The following is a 23,368-nucleotide window of genomic DNA, read 5'->3' as shown; positions in this document are numbered from 1 at the left end:
TGGATGTACCTTCACATAGCCCCTTTTTTTCCCTAACCCTTATTATGACAAGTCAAGGCAGCTTACTTTTAGAACTTTTCAGTGTTAATAATAGTCTAGATGAAATGACCTTGTTGCCAATTCCCCAAAATGATATCAGCAATTGTTAACCATACAATATTTTCTCTGGCAACTTCTGTCCAAATGTGACATTAGTCTAAAAGAAATATTTATAGCCTGTGTTTTCATGAGCAGAATTACAAGGAAACACTGATAACAATTCAAAACAAAACAAAAACATCATTGTCTCCAGCTCAGATTATTTATAGCTTGTGCTCTATTTAGCAGATGTTATTCATTATTATGTGTCACAGGAATCATTCTCAACACCTGTGGGTACTGTTTATGTGTAATATATCTTTAGGGGTAATTCTTTTAATGAAGGTTAATAAAATTAATCCCATTTTACAGATGGGAGTAAAAGACAACTGGTTTATCACATTTTCTTGGGTCAGATAGTAAATCAATGCCTCATTAACATTCATTAAAATTTTCACTTCATCCAATTTCAAGCCAAGCTCCTTCCCTAAGGCACTTAATTACCATCAAGAATTTTCTGGCATTCACTCCTCTCTGATTTCTATGTCAAGTAGTTGAGCCCATTTATGAGTAAAGTATGCTGGTGGGACAAGACCCACTTAGGAAGTGGTAAGTGGGTCAGCCAAACCAGCCTGTGGAAAACGGCTTAGGTTCAATACAGGGGCAGCCTTTCTTAACCATAGTTAGTGATGGTATTTGGTGAGGGCTCTGTATATGTAGACTTTGTGGTGAACCTTAGGTATGCTCTGTATTTCAACTCACAGTAGCAACCTCAATAAGGCCCCACTTAAAAGATGGGGGAACAAGCCTTATGATACAACAAGGAAGCAGAAAGAGGCTTTGAAACTAGGTCATCTGAAGCCAGAGTTCATGGTCTCGATCACAAAACCAGCAGTTTTCAAAATTTAGAAGACATCAGGATCACCTGGAAGGCCTCTTAAGGCACAGGTTGCTGGGCCCACTTCCTGAATTTCTGACTCAGAAGGTGCTATGCAGGGTGGAAATTTTGCATTTTTAATCAGCTCTGGGATACTTAGGCTGATGATCAAAGGACCACACTTTGAAAACCACTGCTCAGTGCTATGCTTAATGTTATAATCCTCAACTGGTCAGCACAGTTTTTGAGTAACTGATGATCCAGCCAGGGTAATACTTTTAGGAGATGAATCTGGCAGCTGTGTGTAGGGTACTAGAGGACATGTGACAGTCCACAAGGTACCCAAACAAGGCAAGTAGAACCAAAAGGGTAGAAATAGATGCTGTGCAATATTGGCCTGGTGGAGTAAATAGAGTTAATGATATATTGAGATAGAGGAAGTAATCAGATGTGACAGTCTTCTTTTTGGTCTGTGTGGATAGAAGAATTATTAGGATATTAATTGAGAGAAGAATTAGGATATAATTGAGAGAAGTTCTGTCTTATTGTGTATTTCCACATGGCCTCCTACCATTATTTTCAGTTTTGATTTAGGAGATTTCCACAGCACTTTTTCTATTGGGACAAATGTATCTAATGGGCACATAGAAACTCTTATTCTTTTCTGAGAAGTTGCTCTTTCCTTGAGGAACTCTGATTCTTTCATTACCTCCTTTGTTGACATCCTGCTCATGATGGAGTCAACCCATCATGACTAAGTTTATGGTTTCTATGTTTTACCTGAAGTCTATCTCAGGTATTTTCAGTGAAAGAGGCTTCATCATCATCTTAAAAGGTGTTCAAAATAATAAGTGGTTTTTAATTTTAAAATTATTGGTCTAACATTTTGCTTTTGTATAGTATTTTTCCCATATATAATGGATACAGTTTTTTGAGACAGGGTCTCACTATGTAGTTCAGACTGCCCTTGAGCTAACACTCCTCCTGCCCTATTCTCCTGAGGGCTGGGATTACAGGTGTGCACCAACATGTCTGGCAAAGGGCACATTTTTAAAAGCACCACTTACAAATATGTACCCTTTAGGAAATATTTAGACTTCAATTTAAAATTAGAGCCCATAATTTTTTCTAAATTAAAACAATAGAAAAGCTAGGACAATAATTAAAGAATATTTCTAAGAATTTCATTGTAAAATAAATGGTTTTATGAAATAATCTCACAGAATGCATCTTTCTAAAAGAAAATTAGATTTTATCCATGGAATTTTTCTAATGCAAAGTCTGTGTAATGAGGATATATTATAGCTAAAATAAAAGATCAATATTTACAATGTTTGCCATTTTATTGTGGAATGTTTGGTGTCTATGACATGGATTATAAGCAACCCTATTTTTTTCAAAAACATTGAATGAATCAGTCAATTTTCAGTGTGAATCTTTTATTTTAATATACTTACATGATTCAAGCAAACCAGGCCCTACTTTTCTGAAAAAATCGAAGCCATCTCTCATTACCACCACCAATTTTCTTCTTCAGTCCTTCTACTCTTTCTTCATTTATTATTATCTCTTGACCTTCAGATAGAGAAATCATACCTCCTTCTCCCAGAAAGGAAAGAATCACCCTATCCTTCCATGCATGCCTCTGTTATCTCCTTTGTCTCCGACACCTCCTACAAAAGTCCTTGCTTGTCTCCTTTGAACTTCTCTCTTGTTCCTTTCCTCTGACACCAAAATTAAAATCTCATGACTCAAAACATGAAAATGGAAACTTTATTATTCTGCCTCCATTTGGAAATATTATGTACTCACGTATCAATATGGAAAAATGAGACCTGTTGAAACCGTTCCAGCAATGGGGGGATAAAGAATGATGCAGGGGAGTGAACTCAACTATGATATGCTGTAAGAACTTCAATAAATGTTGCAGTGTACCCCCAGTACAATAATAATAATAAAGAGACACTAGTGTCACAGGGAAGGAAGAAGGAAGGGAGGCTTACAGCAGTGACTTGTCCCACAAGAAAGGATAAACAGGTAGGCAGTCCACTCTGATGTATAACTGGTCTGTGCAGGTAGGGTTGGGTACTTGAAGGCAGTGAAGCCGCTCCCTAAACCCAGACCTAGATGTTATAAAGGGGACTGATCCACCTTGGGGTGGTTTGCTTGGGCTTTAATTCATTCGGTTATGAGTGACAGTGACATGAAAGCATAGGTAAAAATTCTACTAAATAGTTCCCAGGGTTCCAGTGGCTGTACACAGCAGGAGTCCCATCTGTGAGAGCACAGACTCATCGACCCTATACTCTGGCTGCCCTGATCTGACTAAATGTGCTAACAGACATTTGTCCTTTGGGCAGCAGCTCAAACCTCACCCTCAGCCTCTTAGGTTGATCAGAACCTTGCTCAAGAATGTCCTCTCTCCATCACCTTAAAGGTTTACAGAGGGGAAATTGGGATCTATGTGGAAATCATTTAGTTATGAGTAAGGGTAGTCTTCCAATCAAACTATCAGGTTTTCTTGAAGTGATCTTGGCCAAGCTAATTTATCTCTTTCTATTCATCTCCTCATCAATAAAATAAGGAAAAATGAGAGAAATAGTACTTACTTCATATTATTGTGAAGATTAAATGAAACAATCTATATAATTCACTTGAAACAATGTTTGGCGCATGGTTACTGTTCAATAAATGCTAGCTATCTTATGAAATATGTATTATAGAACAGTAAATCCTTAGTTTGTCATACACATCCATATTATGGGTGTATGTTTCATATATATATATATCAAATGCTACTATTTTCATAAGTCCTTTTTCATTTCCTTTTTCCCTTCCTTTGCCTATAATGATTGCTAAAATCCCACTGTATTCCAGGCATAGAGACACAGTCCCTGTCCTCACAGAGGTGGTGAACAGCCCACTTCAACAAAGCTTGGTAAATTTTATACTAAGAGAGGCAAGGCTCTAATGAATGAATATATGATGAATAAATGGGTGAATGAATATTTCTAGCTATTTCTACTTAAATGTTAAGTGTTTTAATCCCTGAGACTAAGTCAGAATTTTTTTTAATCTGTGCTAGTCTAATTTCTGTTACAAATTATAACTTCTCCAAAGCCCAGAGTGATTTTGGGTCTGTGTCCAACTGTTGTTAATCTTCTCAGGAGGTAGCTGAGACTCTGCTAGAGCAAAAGAAATCCGAATAAGAGAGATATGTTTATCAAGATCCTGCCAATGATCGGTGGCAGGAAATAATTACTATGTGTCTTATTTCCTACCCCTTTCACTTGTCCAATGCTCCTGTGCTGAGATTCACTGGCCAAGCTTGCTCTTTAAAAAAAAAAATCTGTTTCAGGCTCTATTTGAAACTCAATATAGCAGGCAAAGCATTCAAGCCCATGATGAATCAGGGCCAGACACAAATAGAAGGCTGTGGACTCAAGGGCTTCAAAGAGAGACAGTTAGGGCAGTTCTGCTCTTGGATCTGCTTCCTTAGCTTGCTAAGAACCAGAATCCAAAGGAGGCAGCTGCTGCAAATGTGCATAAATAAAGGAAGCAGTGCCTAGTGTTCCTATGGGAACCTGCAGCAGCTCAGATTGGCCATTCCCCAGACACAATTTCCTTTCAGCTCAGTGTCTCGCATTAAGATAGACCAAGAGGTACACTTCCAGAGTGGTGCTTGGGGGATATTTGCAGTAAGAGTTGTGTGACTAATTCTCCCAACACAGAAAAGAAGACTGCATCCTGAGGGTATTATGCATTTAAAAAGTAGCATGAGGGTATTATGCATTTAAAAAGTAGCATGAAAAAGAGGGAATCTGTCTTTTATTCCACACATTCTAAAAATGTGGGTAGTTGTTTTTTTCAGTCCCAAAATGTACATGTGAGTGGGGTGTGTGTGTGTGTCTGTGTGTGTGTGTGTGTGTATAATATACAAGGAAGCAATCCAGGTAATACTATGCCATTCTGACTGGAACATTGATGCTGTGACTCAATCTAGATTAAAATTATTGTATTTCTTAGATTCAATATCTGTTATCTTTTTACATTAACCCCTCTCTGGCCTTAAGGGAAGCCTTCCCTGTAGAAGGAATTCAAGATGAAATTGGGAAAACATAAAACCCAACACTGCATGATCCAAAGATTCAACAGGTTCATGACCAGAAGCTCAGATGTCTAACTGTAAGCCCAGCTGTCCACTAGAAGTTGAAAATCCAAATTTACTAGTGAGAAGGAAGAACCCCTGCAGCAGATCACAAGGTTTTCTATAATTCAGAAAAACCATGGTGCAGTAAAACAATGGGTCACAGTATGGATTCTATCTGATCTTTCTCTTCCCTCCCATTAGCTCAGTGACCTCAGGCAAATTTCCTGACCTGTCGGTCCTTCAGTTTCCTCATGGAAAAAAATTAATAATGCCATCTAGTTGCTGGGATGATTAAATAAGGAATTGCATATGAAATCAATGTTGTGATTTCAAAAAAGCTTTTATAGACATTATCTCAATTAATATTTTCATGAAGATTGTTATGTGTATATAAAGGCATGTTTCATCAAATTGTGAATGTGATATTTGTCTTTTTCTATATTCTCTAGCCACATACCTAAGAGTACAAGGCAGTTCTACAAGCTACAATTCATTGCAAAGGCATGGGTGAATGTGTAGTTATTGCTTTTGCCAAAGAAATGTTTTTTCAAAGCAATGGCATTTAGCAACAAGCTAACTGTGGCCAGCCACTTATTCAGTCAAGAGGTTTCTGTGGCAGTGTCCAGTGAATTTTTCTATGTGAGAAGTCTTTAACACAAAACCACTCAATAATTGAGAAGAGTCTGTTTCATATTTTAACAGCCTGATGTCTGTTCCAGTCCTCTGGCTATGGAGACATGCAGAGAGGATGCCTCTGGGCACCTCCCAGGGGGTGGTGGGGGGGTAGAATTGAACCTTTCAATATCAAGGTGAAGGCTCCCTGCACCTTATGCTATGGACTCCATGGCCGCTTTCTATTCCCAACCAGCTATGCTGTGTTAGGGCTAACTATGGGACCTCTACATAACCTTTTTCTATTAAAAAAATGTACAGGAAAAGCATTAGCAAACGATCACATAAATCTCTTCTGGAATGAAGCTTATAACAGATTTTCCATTTTTCTCAGTTCTGAGACTATGGACATTTTTAAATCTATTCACTTATTTAGCAAGCATTTATCCAGTACAGTAGCAAATTAACAAAAATGATTGCTTCCCTCCTGGAGCTTTTATTCTAGTGTCAGATGAAGTGACATAATTATTTTAAAAATAAATTATGGAGTGTTGGGGATGTAGCTCAGTGATGGAGCACTTGCCTAGTATTCACAAGGCCCAGGAATTGATTCCCCATGTCATGGGAAAAATAATAAAATAAATTATATAGTACATTGATGCGTGGGTAAGGGCAGGTAGAGAGTATCCAAAGGGATGTGGTTTGCAGTTTTAAATAGGATGGGTCAGGAAAGCCTCACCCAGAAGACAGCATTTAAGCAAATATGTGAACAAGGTGAGCAAGAGAACTACAGCCTCCCAGGGAAGAGCGTTCCAGGTCCTGGGAACACAAATGCTAATTTCCTGAGTTGGAATCTTGTCTGTGACTTCAGAACATATAGCTAGGAGACCAAATGGAGCAAAGTGATTATGGAAAAGAGGACATGAGGTAGAGAGGAAAGGGGTCTGATCATGAAGTCGATGTCGTCTGTTGGCATGGCAAGAGTGCTAACTGGTACTGACATGCACTTGCAGAGGTTTGGGCAGAAAAGTAACATGATTAGGCTCTTTTCTAAAAGGATCACTGTGGCTGAGGTACTTTGTGCCTGGGAGGAAAGGTAATCAATTAATTGGCTTTTTAAAGCTTATTTTCTGTTTATTTGATTATCTGGTGAATATTTTATTTGGCATGGGCTATGAGCTAGGTACTAGAAAAGGGAGACACATAAAGAAATAATGATAAAGCAATGTGATAAAGAACCGACTAAAGAGGATAACTAGCCATGTATTGCAGAGGAGGGAATCTGAGGCCTCAAAGTTGTGTAGCAGTAGAATTATCTATTGTAATATTGGATACCTATCTCCTATTGGAAAAGGAGAAGAAAAATTGCAGGCAGAATTTGTAGTCAAGATGAGAATAACAGCAGTGATAACAAAATGACAGATTTATTGAGCACCTACTTTGTGTTAAACATTCTTCTAAGTTCTTTGCATGTATTTCACCTCCTATGGTCCTCTCAAAGATAGGTACTATTATTGTCCTTGGGGTTCAGAAAAGGTAAGTGAGACACAGGAAGGTGAAGTACCTAGCAAGGGGAACAGGTAGAAAGTGGAGGTGCTGGGACTGGAAACCTGGCTCAGTCTGACCGTGACCCACAGTCCTAATCCCTTGGCAGGCCTGCACAGAGCACTGAAACTGAGAGATGAGGCTAGAGAAATGATCAGGAACTCAGCCTAACCAAAATCATTTTTAAAATATGTCGGCTTAGTGCCAGGGCCCAAATGCCAAGACTATAGAGGTAAATAACAAAGCATGGGTCCTATTCTGAAGGAGTGTTCTTTCAGGTGTGCCGTATATCAAGACTTAATAAATATCAACATAAAAATGATTACAGAGGTCTAGCTGTGCAGAAGGTCATAGAGCTCTTCTTACAGAATTCAAGCATATTTCTCCCAACACAGAAGGCAGGAGCAGTGATTAGCTCAACAGGAAATGTCAAACCCTGGGTTGCTTCAGAAATCAAAGAAGCATCACACTCTTTGCACCAGAGTGGGGTAAGAGCCCTACATTATTGGCAGAAGAGCTCTTCCATTAGAACTAGACACCTGGCAACATCATGCCATTTTGTTATTCAGGGTTTGACAGCATAGAATACACAGAGGAGGGAGGGAAGCTTTGGTGGTGTGTGATGAAGCAAAAGGTCCCAGAGGTTTGGTATACATCCACTTGAAACAAAAGCAAAACAAAACAAAAATAACATTGCTTGTAATTTTGTTATTTCCTTAGGGCATTTCAGATGGTTTGTGAAGATCAATGTTCTGCATGTTCAAAGAGTTTAGGGAGTTTTAAACCCTTCCAATTCAGACTGGCCTGTCATGAAGAACAAAGGAACATGGAATTTCTTGTAGGGATCTGAATTCACACAAAGGAACCCAGAGATCTAACATCAAGAAAGATGGCCTTTGAACTTTCCTCAATCCAAAAAGGGAAAAGAATATGTATTCTTCTGAAGGCTCCTATCCAGTTTCTACTCTTATCTTCCATTAATAAATAAAACTGATTTTGTGATTTTTATTTATGTTACCAACCAGTGGCCATTAGCTATAAAGAAATAGTTAAAAGCGTGGGCTTAAATGGACCTGAGTTCAAATTCAAGTTCTACCACTTATAAATAACATGACCTAGGGCAAGTTAGTTAAGCTGTCCAAATCTTAAATTTCTCATGTAGGAGGAAAACAAAAATCTCATCCTCTTCAAAGGATTTCAACAAGTGTCAAGTGAGAATACAATGTGGATGCATGTCTAATATACAGTAAACACTAAATAAGTATAAACTGTGCATTTTTTTTTCTGTTGTGACATTAGTTTGTGTTTTTAACATACTCTTCCATAAGAAACCAGGAAGATGGAAGGGGAGTGGATATCGTTTTTTCACTGAGATTGTCATTGCTTGGCCCAAAATTGGATGACTGCTTAGGAGAGCAACACGTAGAATTTATCTGTTGCTATACATGAGAAGTTGGTAAACTATGTTCCATAGGCTAAAGTTTTATTGGAATAGGTCCCTACTTATTTTTTAGGTCCCTGCCTAAAGTTTTATCAGAATACAATCACATTCTCTATTTCCATATGGTATAGGTCTGCTTTTCCACTACAACAGCAGTGGTTGCACTACAAATCACATGGTTAAAAAGCCTAAAATATTTACTATCTGGCCCTTCACAGGAAGAGTTTGTTGACCCTTGCTCCAGAAATACAAAAATGCACATTTTTTCAAAGTTGCATATCCCTGAAACTGTATAGATTGGAAATTCATATCCCCATAGAAAAATGCAAAGACTCCTTCAAGTCAGTGACAGGTGCTATGTGAGGTACCAGGTGTAGAAAGATTCCTAAGACAGGTTCTTCCCTATGGATTCACAGCACACTTGTGAAAACAGGTGAATATAATGTGGTGAAACCTGAACATAGGATAGTGAAGATGGTATATGTGTAGGTAGGCAGTAACAGGTCAGAACCTGATAAGAGTGTATAGGGACACAGCTCACTGTTGGATCCCAAGGTAGGTAAGGAGGGTACTCACTTGGAGCAAGCAGGCAAGGAATAGGCCAGTTGGTGCCACAACACAAGTGGGTTAGTAAGGCATCTACATGGGGTGTGGGATATTGGAGCCTAAGTGGAGTAAAGGAGAGTGTGGGGGAAGAGTTTTTGGGGGGTATTATAAGGGGAGGAGAAGTGTACAAAAGCAATGGAAGACTCAAAAGATTTGTGCATTCAGGAGCATTGATCAAAAGATAATGTGAGCCATGTTTCTCACTGTCAAAGAAGAGTGTTATAAATATGGAAAGGGAGAAAACTAGAATGAACCTTGTGGTACTGGATGGGAACTGGAGATGTAAGTATGAACTTAGATTTGACAAAAAGAAGAAAATTTTAAATGTGTTTACACATACATGTATACTCAGGCAAGTTCTGTACCTTTGCCTGCTCAATGAGAGGGCCTGGAATCAGCAACACTTCAACAGCAAGAAGCATATCCAGCATCTCCATCTTGGGTTTTACATACTGTAAAACAAAGGAAACAAAGCACTTGGAGAATGAGTAGATTTCAGGGCTGGGACAAGGAATGTAGAAATTAGGGAGAAAAGCCTAGAATTTCATGTGCCAGGAAATAGAGGCTCAAAGAAAGATGGTAACATGTCAGAGGGACAGCTTGAAGGTGCTTCTGTGGACCAACTTGAGATAATTTGAGGATCAGAATAAATCACAGTAACATTATAATCCACTGGAAAAAATAGTAACTGTAAATACATGTAGATATAAATGGATGAAGAAACTGAAATTTGGTTAAGGATATTTATACACTCCCCAAGAACCTCCCCACAAAATACTTATTAATTACAGAAAAAAGAGTAATTTTTATATGGAGAAGCCTGTCAGACACCACCTTAATCAAGCAATCAAAATTAACAACTCAATAATGGTACAAATCAAAATGTGATGAGATACAATGAAAAGAACATAGCATCTCTTATGTGATACTTCCCATCAAAGATACATAATTTGAATCTAATCATTAGGAAACCTCAGAAAAAAAAATTGAAGGGCATTCTGCAAAATTACTGACTTGTCATCTTCAAAAATCTCGACATTTATGAAATTCTAGTAGAGACTGAGAAATTGTTCCAGATTGTAAGAGATTAAAGAAACATGACAACTAAATGCAATGTGCAATTCCAAATCAGATCTTTTTGCTATAAAGAATATTATTAAGGCAATTGGCAAACTCAAATAGGGTCTGAAAGTACATGGCTGTATTTTGGCTTTGACAGCAACTGCCTTTATTTTAGGAAACCTGAATACTAAAGTACTTGGGACTCGGTGGACATTCATTTGGCAACTTAATCTCAAATATTTGTTATAAGATGGTTTCAAAATGAAAAGGTAATACATTTTATATGTCCACTGTAAGCATTTGATTTCCCTGGTCTTTCCACATACCCCCACCCTGACCTGTCCCCAGATGTATGCTCCCCTTGTCAACACTTGCTTGTCCATCATTTCCTCTGTGAACCTTCTTCTCTTCTGTTGAAGTTTACATGTGCATGTCTGCATTTCTATTTCTCCCAGATGGTAGATTCTATTTTCATCACCCTCATATCTGTACCTAGTACATGGCATGTCTTCTGACATTGTACTTGAAAATAATCATGGAAAGAGTAAGAGAGAAAGGTTATAGGAATATATCTGGGAACTGTTTCCAGGACTTATAGGAATAAATGGGAATAGGAGGATATTTGGATACTATCTGGCCTAACTCCAAATTATATTTGTGTGATCTTGGACAAGACTTAGACTCTGTGGGCTTCAGTTTCCACATATGTAAAATTTATTAAAGTTTGTAAAGAATCATGTAGTGCCTCTGGCCCTTAGCAAGTATATAACAAACTTTAGTTTTCCCTTTGTACTTAAAATGAGAATAAATGCCATCCAAAAGGACTAGAAGTTTAGAATTCAGGTTATACTCCTGACTTCACCATAACCTTGATATATGAACATAGATAGGTAATTTCATTTCTCAAAGCCTCAGTTTCCTTTTTGGTAAAATGAGAGGTGGAAAATGGGGCAATGAGGAGTGGGCTTTTGACTATTAGGCTACCAAGATCTCTTGGTTACAAAATTTTGATTCTTTTCTCATTTTTTTTCTTAGATGATAGTGAGTACAGAGGTGAAGGATATGAAAGATTTTGTTATACTTAAAGGATATTGTTCAATTTTAGCAGGAGGCATGCAAAGTCTACCTCCTACTGGTTTATACCACTGACTCATTTATACTTGCTTAAATTAGTGGGTAAATTGAGAGGTGATGTTGTTAGGTTACTGTTGAGCACATTAATAATTTATGAGCCATCAAGGAATTAGCACACACTTTAAGTCCTCTCTGCATTTCTCCTTATTCATAATTCTTTGCCTAATTGCTTTATCCTTTAAAAATGGGGGAGCTGAGACCTTGGATATTTGCCTAATAGCTCAGATAGAGGTATGACCTGGTTGCCAAGTCTTTCAGTCCTTTTATCACCTAGGGACAATAGCTATTGAAAGAAAAGTGATGGTTTTGATTTTCCTGAGATATTTTGCACTGACCTCTGGCCCCATTAAATGCTTTGGTCATAGCCATTTCAGTAGTGAGCAGTAAGTTTAATTTAGGACTTTGTCAAGTAGGGAATATTGACAAAAACAAAATAATGTTTTGAAAAAATAGCCAGGATGAAGTCATGAATAAGTAACTATGTTGAACTTAGTGGATAAGTTAACAAATGCTTATTCATTATAGTATAATTGGACTATTTCACAGTTAGGCCAAATGTGTTCCTTTTTCTGATAGAATTACTCTTTAGACCAGAGAAAAGGTGGACTGCAAAGAAAGACACTGCAGATCACAGCGAAGTATTTATCCCTTCTGACAGATCTGTTTTAAGTAGATCTATTTGTTTTCAGCTAAATGCCAAAAGGATCAGCCAGACCATTCTAGTAGCCTTTTATCTGACAAGGCATTTATTTTCATATGGTAAACACCTTTATTAGGCACTTCAGCAAGCTGTTTCCTTGCCTTTTCTTTGTGTTAGCTCCTTAGATTGGTGTTGAGTAACTGAAATTCTAGTTAGATGTTGTCTGTATACGTTTCCTTTTGCGTAAAAGAAATGATTCTCATCTTGGATGTGTTCCTGTTGAAGAAATGCAGAGGGTACGTATCCTGTGTTGATACTCTTGCATAGGTGACGTCATTATGACAGGTGGTAAAAAGATCCAACAAACCACAAAGCATATTTGTGCAAAGCTGTGAGATCTTGGGTGGTGTTCCTTATGCTAAGTCTAAATGTCTAAATCTTCTAGGATTCAGGTTGCCTGTAGGCATTGTTAGCTACATAGAAACTAATAGGAGCAATTTTAATGGAAGAAAATTTTGCCTGAAGTCTTTAAAAACACTACTAACCTAATGGTTTTCTGTTCAATATAACCATGGCTGTGTTTAGGAAGATGAATTCATGCATACAGCTTAGAAAACCTTACACAGGATTTAAGGGTTGAGGAGAGTCATAAACATCTCATTTAGAAACATCAGCATATATGTATCCCATGTTTTAACATCACTGCAAGGAGACAGGCAAGCAATTGATGAGCAGAAGAAAGTATAATTTTTCAAAGATCAAACAAAGCAAGATAGGAGAATTTTGGTTTTGTTATGATGACAAGGAATGTTTATGAGGCAATTAATGTTCATTTTTTTTTTTTTTTGCAAAGAATCCAAAACTCTGCAACTTGCGATTAGTTCACTGATAACAGAACAATAGTTTGACATGTGCTGCTATTAAATGCAAGGTGTTTTAGTAGAAAGAACATGGGCTAAAACTCTGAAGACCTTTGTTCAAGTCCTGGCTCTGCCTCTTGCTAGCTCTGAAACTTTATGTGAGTCACTAATTTTCTGAGCCTGACTTTCCATTCCCATAGAGTAGAAGTAAAATTAGTAGCTTCCTAGACCCTTCATGGGGTTTTGTAAAAATGTCATAACTAATCTACAGAAAAGTGCAAGCTATTCATTTGTTTTAATTTCACTCTTACTTTCAACTTTATAGAATAGTGTCTGCTATAATTCACCAAATCAAAGTCCCCAAATCTGCAAAAGCCACATTGGGAAGACTGATAAATACTTATGCCCATCTAAAAGTCTTCTTTGGAATGTAATACAGTCAGAAGCAATATGGCATCAGCAAATATTCTGAGAATTCATGTAATTCCACAGCCAAAACCGTGATGCATTGCTCCAATACCAAAAGCATTTGGCAGGCTTTTGTTTGGAAACCACACACTGTCTGATTTTGAGGTTCTAAATGGGGCCATTTGGATTCACTGTGACACTGGCTGATCCTACTACTCTGGAGAGATGGCACCAGAGTTTCCAAGTCTATTCAGACAAAATTTTCCTTATTCTTATTTACCTTCTTCTTGGACTTTGCTTAACAATATATCCTTCTGGATAAAGAGGTATCATACTGTTGATGTTAGGGGATTCCCCTACCTCTCAAGCATTGTAACATGAATATTCTACAAATGTATCTTATATAAAAACCTTTGTGAAAAAGCTGTCATTCAAGTCTTTAATGCTGGTCTTTTGTGAAAGAGCTTTTTATACACCCTGCTTCATCTTAGATGGCCGTATGGTTCTTCTTTCTGAAATGGAGAACTAAAGAAAATGGTTCCTTCAGGCAAATAGCACAGTTCAGTTACTATTTCAAATGAAATGTATCTAGGCAAAAAGCTGCAAACACCTCAGTAGTAGCAATGATGCAGAGCTAGGTACACTGTAGTATATGTGAAAATCAGCATTCATCCCTGGCCAAATGTCAGTCAATTCCAATAAGGAAGATAAAACATCTTCTGCTTAAGTGGGAACTGTGTAATCTCACAAAGCCTTTCTAGTATGCCAGGTTCTCAAAGTCTATACGATTCATGAAATCCTTCTAAAGAATAACAGAATATTAAAAAATGGATAGACCGGGGATGTCACATCGTGTGACTTCCCTGTGAATGCTCAAAATCCTTCTACTGCCACTGGACCAAGTGCTGCTCCAGGGTGGACTTAGCACAGTAACCCCTTCTGGAACAACTTAGTTTATTTCCAGACAATTCTAACCTTAGGAAAAGTGGTATCTTATTTTAATCATTCCCAGTGTCTAAGACTCAACCTAATCTTGAGGGGATTGCATCTATGTCGGCCAATCCAGACCTCAAGTCAGTTCTGGATACTCAACCATTAACAAGTCAATCTAACCACTTCTTATTTGGCATGGATTTATCTTTCTTACTCACAAGGCAGTCAGGAGAAACTCTGTCTGGCACTCCTTGGAATCCAGATATGTATTCTAGTCTGTGAATTTCCCCTTTATCTTCACCAATAATAAGAAAGCATAAGCATGCCCATAAAAATTGTCTTTTATTAGTGAGTCCATGGTAACTTCTAGTAATCAGAACTATTTTTAAGAGTGCAGAAACCATCTGTTTTTGTCATTCTTTTCTGGAACTTTGCCTACAATGTACTTTAACCCATAAGTTTAGTTCATAGACTGTCTTATTCTCACTTGAAGAAGTTGAGGCTATGTTTGGGTGTGTTCCGTGTTCTAGTGCTCTTTCTGTTCTTCATAGTTCTGTAACCTTACATACATCTTGATTGATTTTCTCCATGTTTAGTGTGCCTGTCATACATATCATTATCTCGGCATTTATTTTAGTCAACAAGCCTCACCTTGTCCTTAGTTTTGAATTTTTTAGTTGCTATCTTTTCCCAGGGTACATGACTCCATTCACACACAGTGTTTGTATACAGGCTAGTTCTGTGGATATCGATGTAAACTAACTTAGTCTACTAGGAAATCTATACCCACATAAGCATGGATAAAGAAGAAGAAATTTTTTTAAAACTTTGGTTCCGTTCTCCATTTTGGATTGCATTTCCTGGAGCAACTTCATAAGAGACAGTGGCTGATGAATATATTTACCTTCACACATGCATTACATGAATCTTTTAGTTTAAACTGAAAAACTTTTCAGCACTAAAATATGATATATCATATAATGTAGTAATATGCAAAAACCAACTTAAAGACTATCTTATTCTCCTCTTATAAGAGAAATTTCATCCTATACAGCAAATATGTACATGAAATTGCTGCTATAGTATTATAAATTATTCTTACATATGCTTATCTATGATGTATATCATCCCTTTAACTTAAAGGCCACATAGCCAACTAGCAATGTTGAAACAGTCCAAATTGAGTGCTTTCCTTACCTGCCATTAGCTCACATTTACTTTCACATAGTTCATGGGGCTGCTGCATCACTGAAAGTGCCCTGTTTCCACTGACCACAACTTCGGCAGAGTCCTGACGTGTCTCTTAAACTCCAAGCTTCAGTGAAATCCTTGCTGAAGGCTGGATGCACATGGGTAGAGAACAACTGGTTCCATTGATCAGGGTCTGGTTTCTTCTGCTTTGTTTAACCTGAGCATGCTTATTTTCCATCTGTTTGTCATCCTAGAACAGTGTCTGGTGCCAGCTTATGTGACATCTCTTCGGGAAAAAGGTTATGTCCCCTGGCATGAACTGCATTCGGCAAGTGAACAAACAGGCCAGCATAGAGATGGATTTTTATTCATAGGAAACCAGAAAGCCATTTTGCTGATAAAATATTTATTTCCTATTATTGTCTTGTTGCCAAGACTACTGCATATAGCACATTATTTAAAAGGAGCTAGAATGTGAAAAAGGTGACATTTTTCAAAATTTTGTTTTTAAAAGTATAATGAATGAAAGGCTATTGACCAGAATTGAGTATGATTTGCCATTTTAATATTGATTGAGATCACAACATGTCACTCTTTAAGTCAATATTTTCCTTCTTTTTAACCATTCAGTTCCTCAAAGGAATAGCATTGTTCTTTATAGCTTAAGGAAGTGAGACTGAAGATGCAGGTATTTTAGGGCAGCTAAGTGAATTAATCAGCATGAAATGATGTAGATTTCAGGAAAAAAATATGACTTCTCTAAATGAACATTTTGAAATAACTTAACTGTTTGATTTAACACACTTTTAACTATTTATAAAGTACTTACTGAGCCCAGTGTGGATCCAATGACGTTAGACAGGGTCCCTGATCTTTGGGAGCTCTCTATGTAATAGGGTTCACTAGCACACAAGTACAGGTATTCCTACAATAATGCAGACTCAAATTAACACTGTTAGGAGGGCAGAGGGCTGGAGGTGTGTGAAAGAGGAAGATGTTAATTCTGACTGGGAATTTTCACAAGGGTACCAAAGAGTATGCTGATTTTGAGTCAGATCATAAGGGATAATAAATTCAGGTAACTCTTATTGTTCACCAAGTTCCAGCACTGTTCGAAGCACTTTAAACTTCTTGACTCATTTAAATATCATGATTAATCTCTCAAGTTAATTCTTATCACAATTCACATTTTTTAGTTGCATAACTGAGGTACAGGACAATTAGCTAATTGCTAAAGCTCAGAGAATAGTAAATGATGGACTCAGGATGCAGACTCAAGGAGTCTGGCACTAGATGGCTCATTCTTAGACATAACATCATACAGCTTCCTGTCAGGGATAAATAAGATGTCAGAAATCAGATTTAAGCAGTAGTAGCAGCTCAGTCACAAGCATGGAGAACAGAAAATTCAGTAATGTTTGAAAAATCTGAAGACAATTAGTGTGGATGAATTTTGGGAGAAAGGAAGGTACTGAGGAATTATAGAACATATGATATACATCAAACACAAGTAAGGATGGATGGCAGAAGGCTTGGACCACTAACCTGAGGAATTGTAGGATAAGCAGAGGAGTGCTGTGGTAAGATTTTTGTTACAACAATATCTTGTAGGGGAGGATTGAGTGACTGGAAGGGAGGACATCATTTAGGGATTAATTAATTAAATCCTTGAGAGCTATTTGTTAAGTTTCTCTTATGTGCCAACCACTGTTCTGAGTGTTAAGGATACAGCAAGGAATAAGAAATAATTTCTCACCCTTATTTTGTAGAAAAATATAGACAGTAATAATTGAATAGATAAATAAGCAAAATAATTTTAGATCATTCTGAAAGAAAAAACTAGGGTAATGTGATGTGATACAGAATGACCATGGCAGAGGAGTGGTGACTACAGAATGACAGTCAGGGAGGGCATCCCTAAGAAAGCAGCATTTGAATTGAGACCTGAATGATGAAGGAGCCAGTCACAGGTAAAGGCAAGTGAAGAGTTTAACAAAATGATATTTGGGTTCATGAAGCACATTTCTGAGAGAGTTAATAAATATGAAGACTCTGAGTTGGGAAAGACCTTGTTTAGAGGGCTCAAAGGGCAGAGCAAATGTCTGAGAGAAATTCATGGGAGAAGGGCATGGGTTGAGGCTGGAAAAGGAGGCAGGATCAGGCTCTTGTTAGGAGAATAAGACATTTGCATTTTATTTCAAATGAACTGGGAAGCTGTTGGAGGATTTTAACTAGGCAGATGGTTTAAACTATTTTATATTTTGAAAAGATCACTCTGGATAATATTCAGACAATGGATTTTATGAGGAAAGGAATAAAAGCAGGAAGACCAATTAGGAAACAAGAAAAAAATTATGTGACCTTGAACTTGAAGGAAGAGTTACATAGATGAGTTAGGATTATATTTTGGAGACAGAGCTAACAAGATGTGAATTGAATTAGGGATAATGAAAGAAAGGAAGTTCCAATGAGAATGAGACAGAATTTTGGTTTACGTAACTGAATGATGTGACGCCAGTAACCGAAATGGAGAGAACTGGCTTGGAGATTGGTGAGAGTAAGAGTTCTGCTAGGGACATAGTGAGGACAGTTGGAGGTAACTGCTTTGGGAATGGCAAAGGATGAAAGAATTCACGAGAGACTATGGATGTATAATTAACTGACAGATGTGATCAGACATGAGAGTGAGGGTTTTGATAACTTCAGGTTTTGAGTCTCATGAACTAGAAAGGAAGTGACTCCTTAACCAAAATGATGATAAAGTAGAAGCTGAAGAAAGAGAAAGATCAATGAATAGCAGGAAGAAATACATATGTGAGTAATGACAAGCTTTGGAATCAAAAAGTCTTGGGTTTGAGTCCTAGACAAACCCTTTACCAAATCTGTGTAACAAGTTACTTTAAGTGTTTCAGACTCAGGTTTCTTAATTATAAAATAAGATAAATAATTTGACAGTGGTAAGATAGTGATGAGGGTTAAATGAAATGATTATAAACACCTCACATATAGGAATCATGCAATAAACATTACCACTATATCTCAGAATTATTGTTATAATAGCAATAATATAGTAAGACTTGGGATGTGTTTCATTTATATTAACTGGTTACTAAGATGATAATGTTCTTGTTCTTATCTCCTTTTAAGAAAGGGTTACAAGTGCATAGAGTCAGATTTGCATTTAATGTTCCTTCTTATTTACATTGAATCATTTAAACAAACTGGAAATTATGTTTTTTTCTCATTGTACATATAAATAAGGTGAGCTCAGCAAACCTATGTCCAAGATCGTACTGCTGGAAACTGTAACATAATTTGCTTACCCAAATAATTCTATACTCTTCCCCAACTGAACATTTAAAAAATAAAACACCTTTGTATCACTTTGCCATTTTTCTGGGAGCTATACTGAGTGAATAAATTCTGTTTTACTAAAAAGAATTCATTAGCAAATTACCACAATGTGAAGCTGTGTTTCATTAATTTTCCAGTGCTGGGTCATGTTTCCCTCAAAGTTTGTCTCTGGAAGAGATGAAGAGGGGTCTCCAATACTCACCCATTGACAAATACGGTAAGTAGACAGAGTCACTAAATTTATCAAGAAAATCACCCCTAAAAAGATGTTAGCTGCTTGTTTGATAGCAAGGAAGAAAGGTCTGTATTTTGTAATATCTAGCAATGATAGATACTTTAAAAATATTATAAAAATTCAAATTCTAGGTCTGTTGGAGTAGCTTAAGTGACAAGAGCACCTGCAAGTGTAAGACCCTAAGTACAAACCCCAGTGCCACATACAAAACAAAATTCAAATTCTGATCTTTATGTCTTTTATAACTCTACACTTACCTTTAAGCTTAAAAATGTACATGGGTATGTGTGTGAAGGTATGGATGAGTGTGTAATGTACTTTTTAAAGATTACAACTCTTTTTATGAAAATAATCTCTGGCCTCTTGTGACATTCCAAATATTTTGCCATCATTTCACTGAGTCCACTGCCACTAAGGTCCATATCATGGTTGTGTAGGAAGGCGAAAAAAACCAAGGCATGAGTTTCCACAATTGCATTATATACTAGGAGAGCTCTTCCCTGTTAGCCAAACACCAAAGTGTGAAATATAAAGCCATTCATTCCCTCAAATATCTGGAGAGGAGGCAAGAGGTGACCTGACGGAATCCATTCCACATAGGACTGTTCACATGAATTAGCAAGGCTCTTTGAAATAACTTACAGAGTTCCTCTTCAGGCCTCTGGAAGCCAGAGGATGCCTTTATCATAAGTTACCATGTTAATGTAGTAGGGCTCGATGTCCTTTTTCCAGACTTTAAGACTAAGAGGCTCTATATTTAATTGAAATTTTAGTAAAATGGGTCCATTTATTCATGGCAACTACCTTTGACCACAAGAAAAACTAAAAAAGTAGTCTGTCAGCTAAAGAGATCACATTTATTGCAAGATCTGTATTTAGGAAGAGCTAATTGGATGATATGTGCCTGCGTCTCAGATATAAATGGAAAAATACCTTGGAGACCTTGGACTGTGGGATTCTCACCATGCACCCGGTCTACAGAGTGTCATTACTTGTGGCATTAGAAACCTTTCAAGAAACAAAGGGGAATAAATTGCTTGGGATAGATATAGACAAACTACTTTGGTACATTTAAAAAGGAAAACTTTGTGCTTCTTGCTCTGGACACATGTGAGAAGACAACTGAGTGCATTTTATCACCAGCTTTATGGCATAATTGGCCAGTCTGGGAATAAATAGATCCTTTTGAGGGGAAAATGTCCTCCAGTAATCACAACATTGCATTTTAATAGATACAATATTGTTTTCTCAAACCTTTACAGATGTAACTTCACAACCACAAAATACAGAGCACCCTTTGAAATATGTACTTTGACCTCATGTCAAATGTGTGCTTTTTTTATGGTGGGATTTCAAGATGAACCATCTCTTTAACTTAAAGATCAGTTTCTTGCAGAAATAGAGCATTGAGAGTTCCCCAAGATGGAGAAGTAAGACTAAATTTATAATATGAAAGTCGGATTTTCCTACACATCTCTTTATCATCTTCTGTGGAAGAAAACATTAGGGCAATTGGATGGAGTGAGAATTCCTATACAGAAGCCAGATATATTTCAATTTTCCTACTAGGAATGTAACATCATAGAAGAAATTGCTTCCATCTAATTGCTGTTCCATTTTCATTTCATAATCCAATTGTGATGTAATAGCAACCTTTTGAACGGTTTATTCTTTTTTTTTTCACCCTAAAGGACAGAGCTGTAGAATGAAGGTAAAATTAAATACGTAGTTTTTTTTACTCTCAACTTAAAGCCTTTCTCCCTAAAATAACAAAACATGTAAACCTGGTTCAGCCTTTTCCTGGAGTATATGTTCAAATTTCAGAATCGTTAAGCCGAGTAGCAACCCAACTCCAACATATCTGCCTTCATACTCTAGCAATGAGGGCATCTATATTACATGACAACCTCAGTGCCCTGCTGATTTTGTCTCCTGTCCGTGAAGAAGAGTCCACCCACACTAGTGGTGTGTATGCTCACAATCAGATTTTCATTGCATTCCTGCAGGGCGAGAGACTCTGGAACATCACAGGTCAATAAAATTAAATGTGATACATTAGAAGGTTTAGTATAGTAATAAAGGGATTACCAGCTTATTAAAACATCAATCTATGCCTGGAATAAAGTAGAAATTTTAGGCTGGGAAAAAGGAAATATTTTTTGCCCTAGGATGCAGATTTTGTTTTAGTTCACCTGGAGTTAAGATTCAGTGATGCACATAGGCTTCCCCTTGTCTTGTCCTCCCCATACCACAACCTTCCTCATCTCTGACCAGGGTCAGTCCCACAAGAGGTGAGTGAGAGAGACCCGGAGACAGATCCATCAGTCTCAGCAGCATTTCCTCACAGCAGGGTTTATTGCAGCACAGCCTAAGAGATTTTGACAGAGAACTTTCTTATAAAAATAAATATGCCTGCCCAACTGCAAAGATAGCTTAATGGAAATGCAGAGGTCTGGGTTGGTCCTGAAAACCAAGCCATCAAAGGGTAGCAAAAGCAGCAGTAGTTATTGACAAATGTGCCCATTTTCACAGAAGTGATGAACAACTTCCTTACTTCAGAGTAGAAAGGCAACTGTTTCTCTGCACATGCCCTTATGTTTGCTTGATCAGTTGGCCTGATCCCAAGCTTGTAGGACTGTTGTCTGGATATATGCAGGGCTGGTGCTTCAAAGGGCATCAAATTATTTAGACTGAGGCATTTATATATGCTTAAAACTTGGGCCACCAGAGAGGAAAACAAACAAATCTACCCTATTGTAGAGAAAGACTCTTCTTTTTCCCTGACTGCTATTTCCACTTCCCTGTTTGGCATCATTAGACTGCTAATTGTCTTATGTACATTGCCAACCTTAATAAGTAAGTACTATTATTTCTCCCATTTACAGATGAAAAAACTGAGGCTTAGCAAGATTAAGTTGACAAAAGTCACAGAGCCAGCAAGTGATGGAGACAGGACTTAAACATAAATTTGCCTGATATGAGAGCCTGTGCTCTTTGCCAACATGATAGACCACCTTCTGGAATTTCCTTCTTTCTTCCAAATCTCAAATGCCACCTGGCCAGCACAGGTCCAAAGCAGACATCCATCATTTATGTTCATCTGGTATCAGCTCTCTGTTTTCATTGTAAATTTGGATTTTGCTTTACAGCTGCTCACCAACAACTTTTGTTCAGACTGTTCACAGGATCTGGAGAGCTGCCTGGCAGCTGTGTACTACACTGGGTCAGTATGGTTAAGAAAAAATTGGGAGATGTACTGGAAGGCCAATAAGTAACAACTGAACTTCTTTTCTGATGCAGGCTACGTGTCTGATCCCATGAGCCCGATGCATTTTCATTCTTGCTGGAATAGTGGCAGCTTTGAGGACAGCAGCTGACAGCATTTGGCATATACCTAAGGAGAGTTTTCCCCCAAACTGACAGCAATGATTCCAACCATGGCAGGCTTGCTTCCAATTATAATACTTTACCCTCTAAGGTCTCCTTAAATTGGCTTGTTTATACTGGTCCTACTTAATTCCCTACTACAAGTTGAGCTTTGGGTTTGTGACTAAAGAATGAAATGCATAAGAACCAAGACAGAATGTATATGAAGAATCTGTTTTAATTTTGTAAAATAAAAACCAAACAAATTTACCTTGTTACTTGGAGATGGGGCTTAATTCTATAGTGGGCACTTAATGATTATTAGGCTTTCCTTGACTGAATTATGTAGACTTGTGCAATGAGAGCCATTGGTTTGATTTCTTAAAATATTGTTCATTTTCTTATCTCATTAAGCTACTTCTGTTGTTGAACTATGTGATTAAAGCTTCTTTAGTGGCCTAGAAAATTAATTCTAAAGTGTATTTTATTCCACCAGGATTTCTACTGAGTATACCTTCTTTCAGATGTATTGGTAAAGAGGAGTAATGACCTGCACATCAAGAAGCTTGCAAAAATAAAGCATTTAATTATTTAGCCTTCTTTCCATGTCATGGAAATGCTCTGTGCTTTACTCAAACAACTTGTTACTGTCAGTACCAAAATGTCATAAATGCTATTGGGTCAGTTCTGAAACTAGCCCACTAATGCAAAGCTACAGTTTATACCAGAATCTGGCACAGACCTAAAGTGTCTGCTACCTTCAAGAAATGAGAAATCTGCACAGGTCCTGGAACCAGTCCTCTGTAGATACTGAGGTCTATCTATCATCTATCTTTCATCTCAATCCTATTGGCCATGTTTCTCTGGGGGACCCCC

At 37.5% G+C, this 23,368-nt stretch overlaps 1 protein-coding gene across 2 annotated transcripts in view; it reads left to right on the top strand.

Moving 5' to 3' along the window:
- Tnni3k (TNNI3 interacting kinase) overlaps positions 1 to 23,039 on the top strand; it is a 316,805-nt gene extending 293,766 nt beyond the window's left edge. Inside the window, exons 24-25 of one of the 2 annotated variants that reach the window (XM_074079756.1) lie at positions 19,029 to 19,108; positions 22,427 to 23,039. In XM_074079756.1, the coding sequence (XP_073935857.1) occupies positions 19,029 to 19,108; positions 22,427 to 22,503 (157 nt within the window). In that variant the 3' untranslated portion in view covers positions 22,504 to 23,039. The remainder of the gene's footprint in view (positions 1 to 19,028; positions 19,109 to 22,426) is intronic. The other variant, XM_074079755.1, reaches the window with a different exon arrangement.
- The last annotated feature ends 329 nt before the right edge of the window (positions 23,040 to 23,368 follow it).

Source organism: Castor canadensis, chromosome 7, assembly GCF_047511655.1.
Source record: "Castor canadensis chromosome 7, mCasCan1.hap1v2, whole genome shotgun sequence".
In the NCBI taxonomy this organism is placed as follows: Eukaryota; Metazoa; Chordata; class Mammalia; order Rodentia; family Castoridae; genus Castor; species Castor canadensis.
Note: the sequence above shows the minus strand (reverse complement) of the source record. Positions and strands in the feature narration are given on the sequence as shown.